Source organism: Telmatherina bonti (assembly GCF_933228915.1).
Source record: "Telmatherina bonti genome assembly, chromosome: 1".
Classification (NCBI taxonomy): Eukaryota; Metazoa; Chordata; class Actinopteri; order Atheriniformes; family Telmatherinidae; genus Telmatherina; species Telmatherina bonti.
In genome coordinates this window covers 34,470,987-34,492,596 of record NC_136619.1, presented here as the reverse complement: position 1 = coordinate 34,492,596, position 21,610 = coordinate 34,470,987, and the positions used below count along the sequence as shown (strand labels likewise).

Below are 21,610 nucleotides of genomic sequence, written 5' to 3'. Positions count from 1 at the left end.
TTTTAATAATCACTGTATTACAAAGGCCACCCAGCTTAGTGAAGACGAACTACAGGCTGATACTTCACACCACAAAGGGCCAATCAGAGCAGCAATTTGAGACTTTTTCTTAAAATGAAGCTACAAAACCTGAAACTCTTCATTAAAACTAGTTCTAATGAGACACAGGAATTGGCCCTGCTACAGAAAAATGTACCAAGACTCAATTATAGCATCAGAAATCACAATTTAACAGATTAGATTCCACATCTAGTTTTTCCCCATAGTTCCTAATTGTATAATCCTCTCACTGACAGTTGGATGAAACTCAAGTGAATCCACCTACTTGGTTGAAGTGTAGAATGAAAAAGGAGATAACTACTTGGTCCAAGAAAAAAAAGAGAACATTTCAGCGGTGGAAGCATGTGCCACATGCTTAAAATATGCCCATACACACCATGAGGCTCTATAAGGATGGCAAAAACCAAGAGTAAAGATGCACTGCGCCACATCAGGTGATATGACCTCCAAAGTTTCCTGATCCAGATCCTACTGAGAGGACCTGAACTGAGTTGGACTGCAAAGTGATAGAAAGGGAACTGGCAAGTACTCAGCATGGGACACTTCCCTAACCAGGGGACGACCTTATGAAGTTTGTTAAACTGCTTAAGCTAAGTGAAAGAAAAGGTGGCTAATTTAACTATCTTACACTTCTAACACATTTCATTTGCCCTTTTTCTTAAAAAAAAAAAAAAAAAAATTGCTCAGCAGAACACAGCATCCAGAACATCAGTCTACTTGCTTAAATGCTGGACAAGACAAAAGAAAAAAAATAAACAACTTGTGGGGTAAGAAAAATTTTGTTAATAATTTGACTAGCATTATATGTGTTTTTAACAAAACTACTACTGAAGTACTCTACAGTAGATGAGAAGGGAACAAAGATGTGTGTTGGCGTGAGCTCACCCTCATCATATCGATGGGCGTTTTGACTGCTTCCGGTTCAGGTTCCGTCAAGCTCACAGTCATCACCTCCTGTTTATTACGACCTTTGCGCTTTGACTTCTTCTGGGTATCTTTGGCCATGTCTTGTACATCTGACATAACAAATTAAATTACGTTGGGCAAACTCCAACACAAGACATATCAGATGTTTTAATCATATTTTGCTCAGTTCTGCCAAGAGTTCCAGGGCAGCGGGGTGGGGGTGGCTATATAATAACAAAATCTGATCGTGGTTTATGAAATGTTTATAAACATGAAAAACAACTGTTAAATAAAATCATTAGAAGTAAAAAAAAAAAAAAAAAAAAAAGGCTCTGCAAAATCATCTCAGGGTTGTTTTTTTGGAAAAATTCAAGTTGCAGACATTCACACCTGTTGATGCCACAGAGTCTTTGAGGACGAAGAGACCTGCTGTGTCTGTGGTCTGTCTTTGAGTCTTCTTCCATCTGCTGAGGAGCTCGTCTATAAAGATCCCTTTCCTCCCATCGGTGCCCTGAAGAAGGTCACCCACGTACTCCTCGATCTCTTCAGCCTTTTCAATGGACAGAATGTATCTATACAGCAGGAGGGCAAACAAAGCCAACAACAACATTAAACATGAAAAGCACCTCCTGATTTATTTTATATTACTTCGAGTTTTAGCAATGCAACACAGTTTGCTAATGCATTACTCATTTGATCCTGCCCTGAAATCCTGAAATCCGTTCGATCACATTTTCACCATTATAATATACTTCGCAAATACAGTCTGCTTAATTTAAATAACTTGATCTTTTCTTCCCCGATATATAACTAGTACATAAGATCATTCATAACAGATCTTTCATACCTGAGTCAGCCATTTTCTGAATGAATGAGCATGTCTACTAGCTCGGTCAAATGGGAGACTGTAGTTTGCTCTTAACCTTACCGCTAAAAATACTTTTTTCTGTATGACACAGAAGAAAATATAATTAGCTGCTATAATTTTGTGTAGTAATTTACTACATATATGTTTATATTTGAGAGTTATTCTGGTTGTCTTTTATTGCTGGCTTCTGTTGTGCTAGTTCAAAAGGTCTGCCTATGGATCAGACTTCTTTTCTCTCACATTTTAATTCCTACACATTTTAATTCCTACACCAATAATTTTCCTCATGACAAATACCATCTTCACAAACTTTATGGCTAAAAAATAAAGATCTATTCATGTCCATTTTGCAAAAGGATGGAATAAATTCATTTAAAAATGCCAGGGATATTGTTTGTTAATGAAGTATCTGATGAATCCCTCAGAAAAAAAAAATCTCTTCAATATAAGATTCCTCTTTGGACATTTCTTATTTTTATCGTTTTCAAACGCAAAAAATCAGATGGCACCATGACAGAAACTAGTTATTCTGATCAAAATGAATAAAAAACAACGAAGAAACAAAACCTTCTTGACTGTAATTAGGTCTAGTTTATTTAAAAAAAAAAAAAAAAAAGGGTGGGGATTTACAGTGAGTGAAAACGTTTAGTGACGGAAGATCTGCATGATTAGGAAAAACAACCCATATGCTGATCAGGTGTAGACTAACCGTTAACAGTGAGCTAACAAGGTGCTAACACACCTGTCAATCAGCTGTAACGCTAAATCAATTTACCACGTGTGTAAAGTTCAATGGCAACATTCTTAATAAACACAAGTAAAGCTATTTACAAAAGAGACCCGCATACAGTAATATAAAACTAACGAGCTTGCGGCTTTTTTCGCATAAACCTGCATGTTAGCGACAGCCAGGTGACGTGACAGTTCAACTTACTGGACGATGTCGTCACACGCCTCTAAGCCAAACTTGTGATGTAACTGGTCCACACACCATTGCAATAAAGCTTCAGACATTTTACTGATTCAATTGCCTTGGCACCGTGAGCTCAGAAATACCAGTGAGTCGTGTTAAACCCAAACTTAATGCGTGCGTGTGTGTGTTTCCAGTCGGTGGAATAACATGGGTGCACAAAGCAACGCGGATTCTCTTCCTGAAAAAACTGCAGACGCTGGTTGACAGCTTCCTACTGACAGTGACTTCAGGCACTCGAATAAATCAGAAAGTGGTCATGGTTTGTCACAGGTAAAATATAAAATATAATGACATAATTATTATTTCTATTATATAAACTTTTATAATCCCTTTCTATTTGAAAATAAGTCTTTTCTAAGTATTGCTGTTTGTGGCTGTACTTGCATTCATTCACTGGAGGGCAGCATTGTTATGCAGTCAAATACAGATTACTTCAGCTAATAATTGAGTGTTTTCCCCACTATTATTCACTGAAAGGTCTCTCTAGCTTTACAAGTGGAATCACGGCAGCTATATTGCAGATGTTCATATATTTATTTCTTACTTTTTTTTGGTTCTTCCATTAGAGATGCTTTTAATCCCTTATCCGTGCTTGATTTGTACAAGCAGAAACCTTATCTGGGTATTCTTACACTATATATAAAATAGAAATTGGTTCCCGTCCATCCATCCATCCATCCATCCATCCATCCATTTCCTTTAACCACTTTTATCCTAATCAGGGTTGAAAGGTTGCAAGCTATAACAGCTCTTATTGGGCAAGTTGCAGGTCCATCACTGGACAGAACACAGAAACATATGAGCCCTATGAGCCATATAGATTTCCTCTCATTCCAACAGTCAATGCGTAGAGTTCAGATAGGACAGTCATGAATTTTACTACCACTGCTTTTTTAAAAGTTTTATTATTTCCTTTAATTTTTCTGTTGTTGAGTGGGATGCTTGCACAAATACATGCCTTCAAATCTTCAGTGTCACAAATATGATTTGAAATCAACACTACACAATTCTCATCAAATTCATCTCTTGGAAAGACCTAAAAATACATTACATTTCTACTTTTCTACTATCTAAATATCACAGATGAGTTATTAAAATATTAGAGCTAGCTAATACAATGTACACATTCATAGGATCAGAGTGTTTGAAAACTTTGAGTTCAGACTGCTTTGAGTAGATTTACAAGTTCTTTTGAATTTTTCAGACTTTTTTCTTTGCTTTTTGTAAAATATTTAGTAGTTTCTTCTCTTTTGGTTTCTAATTTCAGTAAAAGTTTCCCAGAACTTAAGATGAAAAGAAATGTCTTCAGTCAGGAAGTTCCAGCTGGGATGTGGTTTAATCTTGCAGTAAAATGTATTCAACAATGTATCTTAATATACTCTTATGAGGTCTTTTGTGCACATTATTTGATGATCATTTTGGAAAAAGGGGCATAAAGTGTGCCAAGACCACGTTCCCCATGACATTACACCACCATTGGTGGCCTGATGAGGGAGGATGACTCTGCTTTTTAACATTGTCTATGCTATATTCTGATCTTCCCATCTGAATGTCGCCTCTGGAATTGAGACTCATCAGACAAAGCAATGTTTTTCCAGTCCTCTATCCAATTTTGATGTTCATCTGCAAATTTCTGTCTCAGTTTCCTGCTCTTAGCTTACAGGAATCCTGCCACCAGTGTTTGAGTTACTGCTAATTTTCATTCATCTTAAACCAGCCTGTCCATTAACCCTTAACAAGGCAAGTCATTTTATTGTTCCTAAGGGAAAACTTGGTGAACAGACAGATCTTACAAACATCACGCCATAAAATCCAGTCACACACATTTTACCTGATTGTCCACAGAAAATGCAAATAAGAAAACACTGGAGAAATAAAAGCGCTATCCATCCATCCTCATAACCACTGGAGCCTATCCCATCAATTATGAGGTGAGAGGCAGGGTACACCCTGGGCAGGTCACCAGCCCATCACTGGGAGATAAACTATCACACTCAAACTCACTCCTAGGGACAATTTAGAATAACCAGTTAACCTAATGTGCATGTCTTTGGATAGTGGGTGGAAGCTGGAGTACCCAGAGAGAATCCACTTAAACACGGAGACTCAGGAGAACATGCAAACACCACACAGAAAGGGCACTGATCAAATCTCCCCCTAGGTAGGCTCAAACCAGCGACCATCTTGCTGCGAGGTCACAGTGAGAACCACCACGCCACTATGCAGCCTGTAAAACCACAAAAAACTTCTCAGTTGAAAATAAAATAAACAGGAGCAAGGCATCATATGACCTATAAATAATTTAAAATGCTCAAGATAAAACTCTAAAAGGAAATAAAAAAACATACTACAAAAATAATTGTTTAATTAAAAAGCATAAGAGGAATAAAATCTTTTGCAGCTATTTAAAACACTGTGGCACGTGGAACTAAGGAAGTTTTCAGTCTGCCTTTAGTCTTGGGGTTCTCAAACTCTGGCCTGTGGGAAACATTTCAAAGTCTTCGTGTAAAGGATGCCCACAATGCATCTGGCTGTCCTCACTATGCGCTGCTCATATCCAGCAGGCAGCAAGGACTGTGGGAAGCCTATTATTTTGCTGGCCACCTTCACCCCCCTGTTTAGCTTGTTAGAATCTTTTGTTGTACTGCGACATAACGATACAGCTAGTTGTCTGTTTCCAAAGACAGGCAAAGCACCGGTTGTTATGTTTTCCATCTCCAGTGGAAAAATAAGGTGTTGCTGCTGTGTGGCTGTATGAGAACATGAAGAATATTTTCAGTGAACCGTCTCATTTTCAAAAAGTAAATCCATTTATTTGGCAAATGTCACCGAACAAGAGCAAAAACAACAGATTAAAATGCACCAACACAAAAAACCCAGATTATTTTAATCATCATAAAATGCTAGATTAAAGGTACATAAAGCAACGGTGGAATATTAATACATTTTTAGTTTAAACTGTGATTAACTAAAAATTGTGTTTACATAGAAAGATAGATATCACTTTTGTTTTTTTAGCTATTTAAGAATTTATGCTGTACATTTCAATACAAGACACGGCAGCTATTTCATATGTGGAAAACATTTTGTGAGTTTTCTGCAAGGACACGCACGTCGTGATGAACAGCAATACTTCACATAACAAATCACAATTGCATTCTTTGTATGTTAGCAAATTACATGGCTTAAACAATGCTTGGATTACTTATCATAAGCCCCGCAGAGCTGAATTAAGTAACGGTAAATATTTGCTGTGATACAAGTTCCAAAATAGCAAACTTAACTGCTTTGAAATGAAAGAAACGCGACTTTGTAGCGGTTATTTTTTTAGAAAAGTGGTTGGTTTCAGGTTTTATCTTCATTGATTTGAATTTCCTGGTCAAAGCCTTAAGTGAAAAAGTCTTTGGAGATGGCCTCTACAAAATTGGGTGCTGACATGAGGATCCCGATGGTGCAGAGGATAGTGAAGAGAGAGAACGCCATGAGACAAAGCCTGTCGATGACGGAGGCAGCAAACTTCCACTCGTTGCACACGGTCTCATCCTCATCCTGGTCACGAAAGCGTTTGGCAATGTAGCGCACCTCGTCGAGGATCTTGGCGAGCTCCGCTTCCATGTGTCCCGAGGAGGAGGTCTGAGTTGAAGGGAGGAGCAACTCCTCCTCGCCTGCTCGTCCAAGCAGCCGTCCACAAAGAACACCGGAGTCGGGAGAGGTGGCTGCTGTGGAGCTGTGGATGCTCTCCAGGCCACGGACTCCGACGTACAGCATGTTCCCGTTGTTGGACTGGGAAGCCGAGACGCTGGCGTTGAGGTCCATGCTGGTCAGGCTGCTCCGTCGAGTCTTGTTGGGACAGGCTGAGCGCACTCGATCCTCGCCTGGACGTTTCATACGCAGGAACCAGGCGCACCAGTTCAGCAGGATCACACGAGTCTGTGGGAGGAAAGAGGGAAGAACAGAGAAGAGAGTTTCTTATTTGCACTAAGGCATGTAGCTGAATGAAACAGGCCATAGCTCCAGAAGAAAAGCCAAAACCTCCATTTTACACCACTTGGTGACAGGGGTGTGTACCTTCAATCCTAACACATTTCTTCATTTTTCTTTTTGTTTTTTTATTTAAATTAAAAGTTAATGAGAAAAATTGAATGTAAAAGGACACCTTACTAAGCTGATGAAGATGTCATTCATTCATTCATTTACTAAACCGCTTAATCCAATTCAGGGTCACGGGGAAGCTGGAGCCTATCCCAGCTGGCTTTGGGTAAAAGGCAGGGTACACCCTGGACAGCTCGCCAGTCCATCGCAGGGCCTGATGAAGATGTCAAAATATATACTCCCATGTCCATTTAAGGATTCACTGTGATGTCTCCGATATATTTTGACATTCTTAGATCAATGGTTTTATTCAGTGATTGGTAAATTCAATGGATTTGATACAATCTAGAATTTCATTGACGATACCTTGTACCATCATAACTCACTCTGAGACTGACATTGAAGATTTAGTCCTAGATTTGGCTAAAAGTGCCGGTAAGTCACTTGATAAACACTTCTTAAGTGCAGGTTTTAGCAAGGATTTTTTTGTACTCATACGTTAACTCTTTGCAGTGTTGTAAGGGGTAAATCTTTGGTAAATTTTTGATGCCAAAATAAAACCATGTGAAAACATCTTTTTACTGCTGATTAGACACTTTCTTAGCCAAAGAGATGAGTACATTTATTCCCATCAAAAACTATGGTTTATATTCAATATTTTTCTCATTTACTTTATGCATTTATCTCTAACCGCTTCTAAGCTACAGCCTTTTCAATTCAATTCAATTCAATTCAAATCACGGCAATGCCATCTCAAGACGCTTTACAGACAGAGAAAAAAAACACAATGAAAGCCAATTCATAATAGCCTATATAAGGAAACCAACAGATTGAGTTTGAGGGTTCTGACTTTTTGATATGAGAATTTAACATTATCTTTACAGGATTAACTTGAGTTAAAACCTTTTAAAACAGTAACGTTGGTGGGAAAGTTTTCTGTCTGATTTGTTTGGGTCATGTGAAACTCTGCTTTAGACAGGCGCTGAACCTGTTAGTAGCCACAATAAAAAGAAATGAATGCTGTCTAATTGGTTCTCCAATGTTCATCGGATCGTTTAAAGTCTGTCTCGATTTTTTTCTAGTACAGGTGAACTAAAAAGGAAGAATAAATTCCTTGGTTCAGTTGTATTTGGCATCAAGTGACAACTCCATTTCAGTTTGTTGAATTAATTGTGTTTTTCATTGTCTTATTCTGCCAGAAGTCCTCATTATGCAGAAATGACTGACCGAGTTCAAAGACTAAGGCAGTTTCCACAGTTAAACATGATGTCCTTCATAGTTGTAGCTTAAGCCTTAAAGGCAAATGGAAATAGCACCAACAGGTACTAGTAATAAGTAAAAACACCAACCCATTTTGGCATCTTGCCTCCATCAGGGTCATGATGATGATACTGCAGGACCAACACAGTGGCAATTACGGACAAACCGACAATGACCATGGTAGTGGCAAAGTACTCCGCTGTGTGACGTAGAAGAAGAGGAGACAAGTAAGAATATGCACAGAAAGCGACGTGAGACAGTTAAACATGCAGACTCAACACAAAACCTGGGGAGCATAAGAGAGAAATCGTAGTCAGCGTCACAACAACTATAAACTCTGTCAAAATATTTCAGATGTACATTGTTTAACTGGAATATTTTGAATGAGTGTTCAGTTACTATGACCCCCCCCCCCCCCCCCCCCGGAAAAAAAACAAAAACAAAAACCCAAAAGGCTTTTGTAAAGTTACACAAAAAAACAGACAAGAAATATTCACCTGATGCAAATGATACCACACTTCAGAAGAAAATAAATTACATTTGGAGATGAGACAGAAACGCATGAAGCCTAAACTCACCTACGTTTAATCTTCAGCTTTCACATAACCTGATCAAGCCAATGAAGTGTGGTTTTACTGCTTAAAATTTTATTGTGTCAATTTTTCAGGCAGTTTGAACTAAAAAATAAACAGTTCTAAAAAAAAAAAAAGTGAGGAAGTTAATATAGTTATAATAATTGTGATGACTTGTATACCAGACAGTGCACACACTGTCGAAACAGTTTCCATTGTTATTGGGAAGATGGAGTCATAAAGTCTAACAAATGTTCAGTGTCAACTGACCATTGTCTGAGTAAACCTCAGATTCCCAAGCGCATGTGAATACAACTTGCAATGCACTTTAACGTTGTTGCTACACTACCTTGTTCTTGGCAGCTTTCAGACGGCATCAGCTTGCCGACTGCTTGGCGATGATGACATTTGTGTCTGAACTGTTAACATGATATGAAGTGAGTTTAAAGTCATAACACCATCAGAGGTGATGGTTTTGCAAAGTTTATTAGTCAACAACACTTTAGAAACACAGATTAAACTTGTGATTGTATCCTCAAATTATTTTTTTGTAATCAGGGAAGCAGCGATTGAAGCCACACAGTCAAACATCTTAAGCAAACAGTTGTTGATGGAAAAATATAATGATTTTACAAATTTTGTTTTATTTTTTTACATTTAATTTCAAATAACCAGTAAATTATGATAAAATTTAAATTTTCTTTTGTTTTTATAAAAGTCTCATTTTTGTTTTTGTTTTTTCAGCCTGTGTCCCTGTTTGGACCCCCCCCCCCCCCCCCATCATAACGTTTGGCACAATGGAGGCTGAACACTGCTCTACACCTTTAGTTGACCAGCCTCTCAGTCAGCTACATCACAATTACTGTGAATAAAAAACGTGTTTTGAAGCTGACAAAATTAAACTCCCGATATTCTCAAATGAAAAATGGAAGATATTGAAATTTCCATTTAATAACACTTAATCTTGGGCTCTGGTATTGAGTCAGTTTCTCATTATAAATATCTTGGAATTATAATGAATGATTCTTTTTCTTTTCTGCCTCATGTTCTACGACTAATAGAAAAAAATCAGCTGAAATTGAGTTTTTCTTTCAGAAACATATCATGTCTTTCCTTCAAGGCCAAAAAAACCAGCTTGTAGCTCCTAGTTTAATGTCTGAGCTGGATTTTGTTGATGTCATTTACACATATTAGACACAGTCTAGCATCTTGTTTTGAGGTTGCTAACAAATTTTAACATCTTGAATTTACAACAGTTTGACATTTGTGGTGACTGCTGGTCTGCTTTGTCTAGACTTACTTAATAATTGGTTTGATCCTATTTTCAAGGGCGTTTCTGCTCTGTTTCTTTCCAATTTACAGACCTACATATTTCTCAGAAGCTCAGAAAGCTATTCTCTTTTTTTTCTCTGGATTTATTCCGGTTTGCTCTTCCTAGAGCCTGAACTAAATTGGGGAAAAAATTAACCCTGTTCTCTTTTCAGGGAAACAAAATGGTCTAAAGTGAAATAAGCAAATCCTGTTGTAGTAATTTAAATGAATTTTATGGGACTTGAGCAATTCATCCAGCAGTTTTAGGACTTAGTGTCATTTCAGTTTCACATTATTTTGTTCCCTTGTCAAAAGTAGGTTGTAACTGGGCTGATGCTGCTGCACTGGTCAAGATGTGCTTGTAATAAAATATAATAATGGAAGAGAGGCAAAACATCCTTTGTGCAGATATAAGCTACAATTTTACTGGGGTATTTTTCAGTTTCCAGATGTAGCTACCTTTGGGAATGTGATGCATTGTATAGTTTTTAGCCAGCAAACAAAACCCACGAAGAAATACCAACAGTAAACATGGTGCAGATCTAAGATGCTGTGGGCTGCTTTTATGCTGCGCTGCTGGAGGCATCTAAAAGGTCAAATGTTGTAGGATGTAGTCTAATCAGCTCCCCTTCCAGCCCCCGTCTCACAGCTCCTTTTCTAAAGTTTAGAAAAAAAACACTCAGTCGCTGTTTGCTTTGAATCAATGTTGAGTAGCTTGAGTCCTGGAGGGCTGCCGTCCTGCAGGTTTATAGACGTTTCCCTGCTCCAACATAGCTGATTCTAATAAAAAGGATCAAACAACCTGATGTTAAATCTGGCACAATGAATCAGGTGTGTTGAAACAGTGAAATTTGTTCTCCATATACAGCTGTATGAAAATAATATTGTAAATAATTTCTGTGTCTATTTCATTTTCTCTCTCAGCAGGTGTCTGTGGCTTGGACACATGGTGCTTATTGATCCATCTTCTTCAGACCTTTCCACCCCCAACCAATCCACATGGATGGTTGTTCTTCTGGTTTAGTTTGGTTCTACATTTGAAAAGTGTTTCTTTTCCATTGTCATCTGCTGCACGGTGAACGCTCAGGACGGAGACTGACTCAGAGGAATGATTGATCCATTTGGTTTATTTAGTAAGGAAATCCTTTTTAATTGAATTGACTTACTGAATTAATGTGGATAATATATAATATTTGTTTTAATTGGTTTTTAATTGGCCTACAGTGAATTGTTTATTATTGGACTTTATCAACTGCCTTAAAATGACTTTGTTGTGAATTTTTACTGTATAAAACTGAACATCAGAGCGCTATGTCTTTCACTTTGGCACTGACCTTAGAGATGCATTCAGCAGCCCAAAAGAATGATTTAAGAAAATAAAAGATTCATAGTTTTAAATAGGAATGCATTGAGTTCTGAAAGAAATCTCGTTGAAAAAAACTTCAGAGCTGAGTTTGCAACTGCAAAAAAATAAAATGCCACAAACTATGAGCAAACAAGTGTAAGAAGCTTTAAAATGGCTACAAGAAAACTTTAGAGGTCGCTGTAGTTGCTGAAGGCCCCAAAAACATAAACTTGTGGCAACTTCAAAATGGTGTGTTCTGGATGCATTTGGTGTGTCAATCCATTCGCTTCACAATATGGAAGTCCTTGTTCTTGTTTCAAGTTTTACACATGTGGCTTCAAAATAAAACTGGTTCATTGCACTGATTTCTGGACTCTTATCTGAAATCTGAATCATGATGCTGACCTCTGTGGAAGATGGAACATAAGAAGAAAAAAAAAAAAGAAAAATCCCCCTTTAACTATAGAGTGACTCAAATGACTCAGATCTCAAAATAAAAAAGTCCAAGTAGGAGACAGCAGCTTAAACCCGGCTTCACTCTTAGAGTCAGTGAAGAGAAATGACACCATAAGTATTCACCTTTGCCTTACCAGTGATAGTGTTTGACAACCACAGAGACTGCTTTTAACTTTATCCAAGCTTACCTATTAAAGGTACAGAGTCTGATGTGGCAGGCATAATCTCTGCAACCAGCAGCATGAAGACGGTGAGGGACAGCAGGACCGTAATCCCTGGGAAGAATACAGAATTCCATTTAGAGCAATACACTCATTTTCATACAAAGCCCTCCAGTTTATTCTGAGCAATTTTGTTGCCTTGATTTTGCATTGTTGCATGTTTGATGCAGCATTTTCAGGTCTTTGCAGCAGCCAAATGTCACATAGATTCTTCTAAATCAAAACTGAGGCGGCATTAAAGTTCTCTCTGTCATGGTTGCACACATCACTGACTAAAACACAAGCAAAAAGAATAAGCAACACTTAAAAGGAGGCACATTTTCATGCTGGCTTACAGGGAACGTTTTGGGATTTTAAAAGTCACATTTTAATAAATAACCCAAATACCTGTAAGTAGTTTATATAGCGCCGAGCACAAGGTTGCAGACACCTCTCACTTCTTTATTTTATGCCAGAAAAACATGAAATGCTGCGTATGTGATTTATGGGGACGGACATGAAAGGAAATAGTCTTCCAAACAGATTCGCTGCAATTCAAACAAGCCTGAAAATCTGTATTTGGAATAAGCAGCTTTATTCTTCTACGCAGCCTAAATCCTCTAAGACAAGCCTTCTTGTAATATTTTGAAGCAGTGTCTAGAAATAGTTCTCTGGGATTCCTTTGGGACTTGCCAAAGCTCTTCTTTGGAGGTTGGTTGCTTTCTGTCTGGGATCTGACGGAAGATTCATCATGGATTTTTTTAGACCAGTTTGTGTGTCACTTGGCAAAGCTCAGCGTTTTTTCCCCCCCAGTTTCTACACCTTTAGTATGTCTTCTTGACAGCCATCCTTCCACTGAGACCATTCCTGATGAGACCTTAGTGAACTGCGATTAATCATCTAAAGGTCTAGACTACATCTGTCCAGATGAGGTTTCTCAGGTGTTGCACAGATCTTGTTCCTTTTCTTTTTTTTTCCAACAACCATTCTTTCAGAGACTGTTCATCTGCTGTAAGTTGCTTGTATTTCCTAAAACTTCACAAGTTTTTTTACTAATAGTTCTTTGGAAATCACATTGCTGGGGCACAAATATTATTTAACACCTTACAAACTCTCTTTCCATTGATGTTTTTATGACAAAATAAATGATGATGCATTGTGTGTCATTGCAACACAATGGCAACATGAGGCTTTTATTTTAGCGCAAATTGTAACTTTCAGTGCATTGTTTATGTGATAGGGTGAAAAAAGAACAGAGAAAAGGAGGATAGAAGAGAAAGCAAGAAGGAAAATAGAAAATAAAAAAATATATATTTAAAATGTTGATATTATTATATGTCACTGTTTTGATCCTTGTGGCAACTTTTTGTGTGACTAAAATCTGTATTCAGTGACCCATTTGGTAGAGTTAAATTTGCAATGACTTTGATGAATTTGTTTAAAATAATTGTGGAAATAAACCTGCCTGAGAATCTCTACCAACTGGTTTTAGGTCTGTAAAACCCAAACTAAGTGTTTATTATAACACTATTGTTTTAAATTTCAACCATTTCACTGTTGTTACATTATTATTAACTTCTTTTTTTTAACGTCTCAACTATTTGCTAAAAAAAAAACAAAAAACATTTATTCTGTTTCTGTATATGTCCAAAACAAACTGTAAAAAAAGAAAGATTTTTCTCTTTTTGTTAGTGTGAAGTTTAAAGGATTGAAAAAGGTACCATTTTGATTTTTTTTTTTTCATTATTTAGCTCATTTATCAGTCATGCATCAACACAACACTAATTAATTCACCAAGTTAAGTTTCTTTTTTAAGGTTAAATGAGTCAAAGTGTTAACTGGCAAAAAAACAAACAAAGACCAGGTACACGGATCCAAATGAAAAGGAATCAATAGAGGCAAATGTCCAAAGAAAAACTTTAAAAGACCTGAAGACCTTAGAAAGCCTGGAGAACTATTTGTCAAGAGCACTTTAAGAGATTACAGGAAAGTCTGGCTGCTTGGAAGCAAAATATAAAGTATAATGTGACTGCCAAAATGTGACTGAGAGGTGATTACAGGGGTCCGTCAGACACGCTCAATCCAAGAAAGAGCATGAGTCTTAATGCAGTTCAGGGTGTTTATTCTCTGAAGAAATGTCGCCTCCTTGCTTCTGCCTTGCCATTCCTTAGTGGACTGCTTCCTGCTGTAAAACATCTTCTTGATTGCCACCACATCATTTGTCTGCACATCCTGTGCAAAATGTACAGCACCGAAGCTGCCATGTCCAATTTCACGCAGAGAATAAACACCCTGAACTGCATTGAGACTCGTGCTCTTTCTTGGATTTAGTGCATCTGACAGACCCGTAATCACCTCTCAGGGACGAAGTTTGGCAGTCACATTATTTGTCAACAGAAAACATTGGCATCCTGCCTCTCTGTACCAAGCAACAAACAAAAATGCCACAGACAGATACAGGTGATATTAATTAGGCAATCACTCAGCTCCACACACACACACACACACACACACACACACACACACACACACACACACACACACACACACACACAATAGACCTCCAGACACAAGTTACACACACACACAGAATAACTTCCTTGTCTCCACATCAGGGGTGTCCAGCTCGGGTCCTCAAGGGCCACAATCCAGCAGGTTTTCCAGGTATCCTTGTTCTAACACACCTGACTCAAACTAATCACTCATTGTGCACATCTTCATTGGCTGTTGGATCCATTTAATGGAAACCAGGTGTGTTGGACCAGAGATACATGGAAAATCTGAAGGACGGTAGCCTTCGAGGACCAACTTTGGACACCCCTGCTGCTCTACATAGAGACATGAGAGGTTGCTCAACACCTTTACAAAGTACTTTAGGTGGCGCTCCAATTAAATGAAACATATTTTATTGGTGCTCTGTTCCTGCCAAAGCAACTGAAATCCATCTGAACCTCATAACTAACTAACCTTTATGCGACTATTCCTTCATATTTGCTTGAATTTATCTGGATCAAAAGAAAAAAACTCAACTAATGAAGCACAAGAATCTAGGGTAATATTTTGAGGGATAATAACCACCCAATAATAACCACAGACATTTAATAAAACCTATGTTGCATACTCCTGCTGGTCAAAAAAAAGTTGGACTATGCGACCTCTAGTGGTCAGGAGGGTAACTGCGCATCCATGTAGGTAGGTAATGGATGTATTGGGACAAACCAATGCATTTCTGTCCTGATCTCTTTTGAAAAAACAACCAAACAAGTATTTTCTATTTCTTAACATTAAACTAGTGATATGTAGTTTAAACAACCATGAAGTGAGAAAAGTATTTTAGTATTTTAAATGATAACCCTGATAATAACTGTTGTACCCAACCTTTTTTGGAAAAATCTCTAAATATCACATGGTCAGAGAACACATCCTACTCAGAAAGTGAGTGGATCTAATATTTTCAGTGTACAACTGCATTAAACAAATATTGTTCCTGTTGATTTATCTTTTATGTCACAAATCACAGTTCCTATGACAGCCCAATTTTCAGAAAATCAAATCTGAGCATAAACACGTCAACAAATTGTCTATGAGTGTGCACCATAAAAAGGCAGAGAGGACAAGTTGATGTATTGACTTAATATACAGTATTTCTGTGGACACATGTGCCCACAAACACATAGATGGTTCAAGCACAAACAATAACTTATCACTTATGCCTGATTTGTGGCATCAATATATAAAAACCTTTTATACCGGATCTGCCCTTAAATTCACATGGACATTTCTTATTTCACCTCCATCCATCAATGAGACATCAACACATCCACAAAAACATACGTTAGCCCACACATCTGGCTCTCCACCTCAGCTGATGAGGGAATGCAGCTGCAAGACATTTGAGGAAAAGCCAAACCACATAAATCAACCCTTTCCACTCCCACATGCAGCGCACACACAACCCACCCGCAAAAACTGCTTTCACTGAACCGTCATAATTTATGCATCACACATTTGAAGTCAAGTGTGACAACTGAGATAAGATTAAAGAGTTTTCCTGATCCTCTGACAATTAAATCAGTCAGTCAGCATTGATTATTTGCTCTGTTCACACTACCACAGAGGAAGTGGGCTGATAACAAGCAGTGTATTTCTTAGAATGGCTGATTCCTCCAGAGACGTGTGGAATAAGATATTAGGTTGTTTTAGATGGAGAAAAGCTGTGTGATAATAAAAAGTCTTGGCTGTGTGTCAGAACCACTCGGGAAGTAATGCCTTCATTTGATTAAACAGTCATTTTTAACAGCGTGGAACACAGATTACCATCCTGCCCCTCCCTCGGCAACTGAAGCAGGACTAAAGGAAGGTGTAAATCTTTTATAAAAGATGATTAAATTAAATTGTTTGATGGCTCATGTTATTTTTTTATCATAATTGTGACATAAAATCTTTCGGGAAGGGCTCATTCAGAGTAAAACTCTTCTTTCACCAGCATTCATGATTTAATCCATAAACTCATCCAACATTCAGAAATGACTTTAAGGCTCATTTGATTAACAGAACTAGGTGTTACTTGCCAAAGATATGTGCCCACTGAAGGTGTAAAAGGTTAATACAGAATCAGATTATAACAAGAGGCTGTTTAAACTGTGGAGGAATATTTCTGATGCTTGAGTGTTTAAACAACGTATATAAGTGGAACAGATAAGCTCTCTATTGGACAGAACATAACCTATTTAAATATAAGTCTTGAATCTGTTTACTATAACAATACCAAAGTGATACAACCCTAAAGAATTACTATTAACATAAAACAAGAGTGTAGAGCTGTGGGGGCACATTTTGAGTTATTATTCCCAGCTTAGAGAAGAGTTTATGGAGAAAGCGTGGTTGTGAAATTAGTTTGATCAGCCATCTGTGTAGTCTCACATGACAGCTACAGTACCAATCAAAAGTTTAGACACATTTTCCCTTTAATCCATTGGGGAAGTGTGTCCAAACCTTTGACTGATACTTCACAGACTCACAGACTGAACAATACTTTTGTGTACCTGATTAACTGACATGGAGACAGACAGGTGGATTCAATAATAGTATTTCTGACTTAAAGTCAGAAATCCAACAAAGTCATTTTTGTTGTTGGTTTCCTTTTGGTTTGGTTTCCATCAGCTTCCAGCTACCTAGCCGGTATGGATGCCCTATTCGCACGGCTGTACTTTGGTACGTTTTATGCCGAATGCCCAACTCACACAACCCTCTGCCTTTAACCGGGCTTGCAGCCTTCAGGCCACGGGACAACTGCTCTACCACCGAGCCAATGCTGCCCCATCTCTGCCCCTGAACAAAAATGAAATGAATCATCTCTGTTTGGCTCATTCTACAGTAAAAAAAAGTGTGAACATGGCAATATTACACAACGGCAAATACAGAATTTGCAGATAACATTTTCAATTTCACTTTTTATCCTTTTTATTTATTTTTAAATTTTTTTATCCATCCTTTCCATAGAAAGGCATTGCTTGTAATTTGTTATGACACAAATACACTCATCCCTGTTGAAAACAGCAGCACAGGGATATTTGGATGAAGTCCAGCAGTCCTTCAGATACTTACTAAGCCCTGTGTTGTCAGACTAGCTGCCTGCCCAAACATCACTGCAGGTCGATAGACTGACCCAGAAAATGCGAGGAAGGACAGCCTAGACAGGTGTTTAAATCAGATAAGTTTAAATCTGCAGCGATCCTTCAATCCAAACTCGGACTTTTGTGCAGTCACAGCAGAACAGAGTGGATGAGATTTAACTCAGGCTGTAGGAACAACAAATCAGATAATCTTTGTGTCATCCCATCTGAGACCTGGCTCCATTACAGTACGGTCTGAGTTGACTGAGCACAAGACAAGAAACCAGACACAGGTCGACCATGTGTAACCTGGAGACGTCACCACAACGCTGCTTGTAAAAATTACCACAAAGTACACCACCAATCAAAAGCCTGGATGCACTTTCCCATTAAATCCAATGTAGGTGCGTCCAAACTTTTGACTGGTGCTACATCTGACCTGTCATACTGGTAGATGTCAAAACTACCATGCCATTTCCATTTTTAGAAAATTCCAACAGCACGTTCACACACTACCTTTCCACGTTCTTTAACTTCACATTTATCTAACGTACCAGATTTCCACTACGTCTCTGTTAAACTCCCACATGACAAGAAAAATATTATTGTTCAATGAATGATTTAAAATCGTTTATCTGTGTCTGTTTTTTGTATCAGAAAAGTATATCGTAAATAAAACCCTTCTGTCGTGATGTGTTTTGTGTTGTATCTTAGTTCTGGTTTCCTGTTTTAGTTTGTAGTTTTTGCTTGTAAAGTTCTCTCATGTCTACTTTCCTGTTTTGCTTTTCTGTTTATTTGCTCACCTGGTTTGATTTTCTGATTTATTTCACCTTTTTCTAGTTACATCCTCTGTGTATTTATACCCCTTGGTTTGTGTTCTCAGTTGCGGGTCCATTGTGTTAGTCTAGTGTGTGTTTTACGTTTAGTTTGTGCCTCAGTCGGTCCTCCGTCTAAATAAACCTGATTCCCGGAACCTTCTCAGTAGTCTGCTTCTGTTCCTGCATCTGGGCCCTCACCACTTCGCCACCATGACACCTTCACCTTGTGCTGGTTTAGCTCTAATGACATTAATGTCACCAAGTTTTTACCTAATCTTTGGGTTTTGTTTAAGGAAAACTGAGAAAACTAGTGGTTAGAAATGGGTGTCATGCACAATGTGCTCCCTAACATTAAAAACTACCTTGAATATATTACACTAACTATTTCTCTCCTTTTCGAGAAATTACAACAGTGATAAAAGAAGAGGGTTTGAGTTGAACTTTACTACCTTATCGGGCCAAGGCTGCTTTTCTAATCTTAGAAATGATCTACAACTAATTAAATTTAAATCAGAAAAATGGAAAATCCGATGTGCCCTTAATTTATTCAATATGCCTATTTTCCTATGAAAAATATGACAAGTTATGAAGCCAAGTTTCACCAGGTTCACAGTGTGTCTGTGTGTGTATTTGATCCAACTCCTCAAACCTAGTGAGATCTTTTCTCCCGAGTCGGCAGGAAGGAGGAAGACCAGCAGAGCAAGAGTGGAGATCAGGACACACGGGATGAGGAGATTGAGGCCATAGTAGAGGGTCCGTCTGCGCATCACCACAGTGAAAGTGATATCAGGATACGGCTCCTCGCAGCATTCATAAAACCGCTCGTTCTTTTGTCCTGGAACCTCTGCAATAGAAAAACACAATCTGTTCTGGCAGAAATGATGTAATTTTTTAATTATCAGTCCATTTTACAAGACGTCATTCTCTTTTACCAACAAGATCCCACTCTCCATTGGCGATGTAGCCGGTGATATCTGCCTCCAACATCTTTAAGTCTAGAGACCAGCCCCCGTACGTCCAGGAGCCAAACTTCAGGTCACATCGCTGGACATCAAAGGGGAACCAGCGCACATCGATATGACAGGTGCTCTTGAAGATCCCTGTTTGGGATGAGAAATGGAAAGATCAAGGTCAATGATCAACTTCTTACAGAAGAGTCTCCTGCAGGGGAACTTTGGGTCTTGGATGGATATTTCATACTCTGACGAAAATCCTATTTGACTAATCTGGAAGCCGAGGAAAATTGATAAATGACACGCTTGTGCCCCACAACTGAAGAGGTTTGATTTGGAATAAATACAGATTCAAAGTTCCATCCATCCCATTAAAAGCAAAAAATCCAATATGACAATGGGATGAAAGTGGAGAGCGGTTCCTCAAGAGAGGCAGTGCCAAAATTATTTTCACCCATATTTAGGATAGATAGGAGGTGCCGGACGTAAACAAGGTCTCCCCTCTTCCACACGGCCATGAAAATGATAAAGATGAAGAGGAAATGAATAGAGATAAGCAGCAAACAAACAGAATTACTCTTATTTATGGCCATGGAGCTCCATGACAATGACAAATGTGAGGAAAGTCAAATGATTTGTCCATCCAGATCACATCTGCATGCGTTCTGTTTATTGAGTGCAATGGCACCGAGCTCCCGCTGCGCATGACTATTTTGCACCAATATGGCATTCAGAGAGGGTTCATTTGGAGCAAGTTGAGAGGCAATTTGCTTGTGACAGAGGCAATCAATCCAAAAGAAATTCCGTGATGGAGCTATTTACGTTGGTATTGATTAAGATGCTATGAGAAAGCAGGCCAGAGCTTTTGCGCTGTAAGGGATAAAAGAGGAAGAGGAGCCTGCCAAATGGAGCTGGAATCCCTTGCTGTGACAGAAAGGCTTTTTCCGATGCATGCACATGTCTTTCTGTGCTCATGCATATGCTGATTGTTATATAAAAATAATAATGTATTTTTCATGAAAACATAAATTAGACTAAATGAGTGCAGAGCAGTGGTGATGCTTAACAGGACTGCAGGCATGTGAACTTATAACAAAACAAACAAAAAAAGAAATAGACATACAAACAGATCTTTTTGGGAAATGTAATTATTTCTGTACATCACAAGAGCAGGGCTATGTTCAAGTCATCTGTCTAAAATTTGTCCAGATTAGCCCCAAACATGTCTGCTGTCTGACGATGGGCAATCTGTGTAACATGAGTGAGGAAACTTAGCTGATATCACCTCATGTGTGTGTGCGTGTGTGTGTGTGTGTGTGTTTTGTGCCAGCCCTTTACATCCTTTGACTTTTCTTGCTGCCTATGTTCACATCAACCCTTTAGGCTTCTGAGTTTAAGGTTTTAAGTTATACTGCACAAGAAAAAGAGAAAACAATTGAGTATGCACCAGTTTATGATGGCGGAACTGAGAACGTTCTTTACTAACAGTAAAAAGTGTTTTAATACGTTGCATGTTTTTCCACTCTGCATCACCAACCGTGGGCTTCCTCATCAGCTCTGTGTTCAAAGGCTATTTCCTCATAAACCTTGACGAGACTCACCCACCTTTCCCTTTACAACTATTAGCCATTACAAATATTTACAACTACAAGTATTTAAGAGCTGCTATGATCAGATTATTTATAGTTTTTATGTTATTTATATTTAATCGTTAAAAACACTGTGCTGTAGTTCGGCCCCATTCATATGAATGACGACTCAAAGAGAAAGTTAGTCAACACAGCAGTCTAGCCTCCTTTATTTGTTTGTCTCATAAGTCACTACATTTGCTTGTTAGTTTGTTAAATCCATTTGAATTCTTTAGCTTTCAACCCAGCACAAGGCTCTGTTCTGTTTTAGTGTGCTGTGGTTTGTTGTATTTACTGGTTTTACTCTTTTTGGATTTATTTGCTCCTAATATGTTTAAAAACAATAAACAATTTTAAAAAAATAAACTGTTTTAAAAACATTAAACAATTTTTTTATATATATATAATTTATTTTACTGTAATCATTTTATTTTTTGTGTTGCTTTGTCTATTCATTTATAGCACTTTCTTTTTCAATGGTGGTTGTTTTAAATGGTTTCAAGAATAAAGTTGAGTTGAGTTTCTTTTTATGGAAAAAAAAAAGGTCATTGAG

General features: G+C 38.1%; 2 protein-coding genes across 2 annotated transcripts in view; both read right to left on the bottom strand.

The window, feature by feature from the left end:
* The window catches only part of trip4 (thyroid hormone receptor interactor 4), a 116,621-nt gene extending 113,683 nt beyond the window's left edge, over nt 1-2,938 (bottom strand). The window contains exons 1-3 of the mRNA XM_079241422.1: nt 2,769-2,938; nt 1,357-1,538; nt 946-1,076 (exon numbers count right to left, since the gene is read on the bottom strand). Of these exons, the coding sequence (XP_079097548.1) occupies nt 946-1,076; nt 1,357-1,538; nt 2,769-2,848 (393 nt within the window). The 5' untranslated portion in view covers nt 2,849-2,938. The remainder of the gene's footprint in view (nt 1-945; nt 1,077-1,356; nt 1,539-2,768) is intronic.
* Nucleotides 2,939-5,598: 2,660 nt separating this feature from the next.
* LOC306757025 (neuronal acetylcholine receptor subunit alpha-7-like) overlaps nt 5,599-21,610 on the bottom strand; it is a 33,063-nt gene continuing 17,051 nt past the window's right edge. The window contains exons 6-10 of the mRNA XM_079241989.1: nt 19,409-19,576; nt 19,126-19,320; nt 12,032-12,118; nt 8,249-8,358; nt 5,599-6,737 (exon numbers count right to left, since the gene is read on the bottom strand). Coding sequence (XP_079098115.1) covers nt 6,195-6,737; nt 8,249-8,358; nt 12,032-12,118; nt 19,126-19,320; nt 19,409-19,576 — 1,103 coding nt within the window. The 3' untranslated portion in view covers nt 5,599-6,194. The remainder of the gene's footprint in view (nt 6,738-8,248; nt 8,359-12,031; nt 12,119-19,125; nt 19,321-19,408; nt 19,577-21,610) is intronic.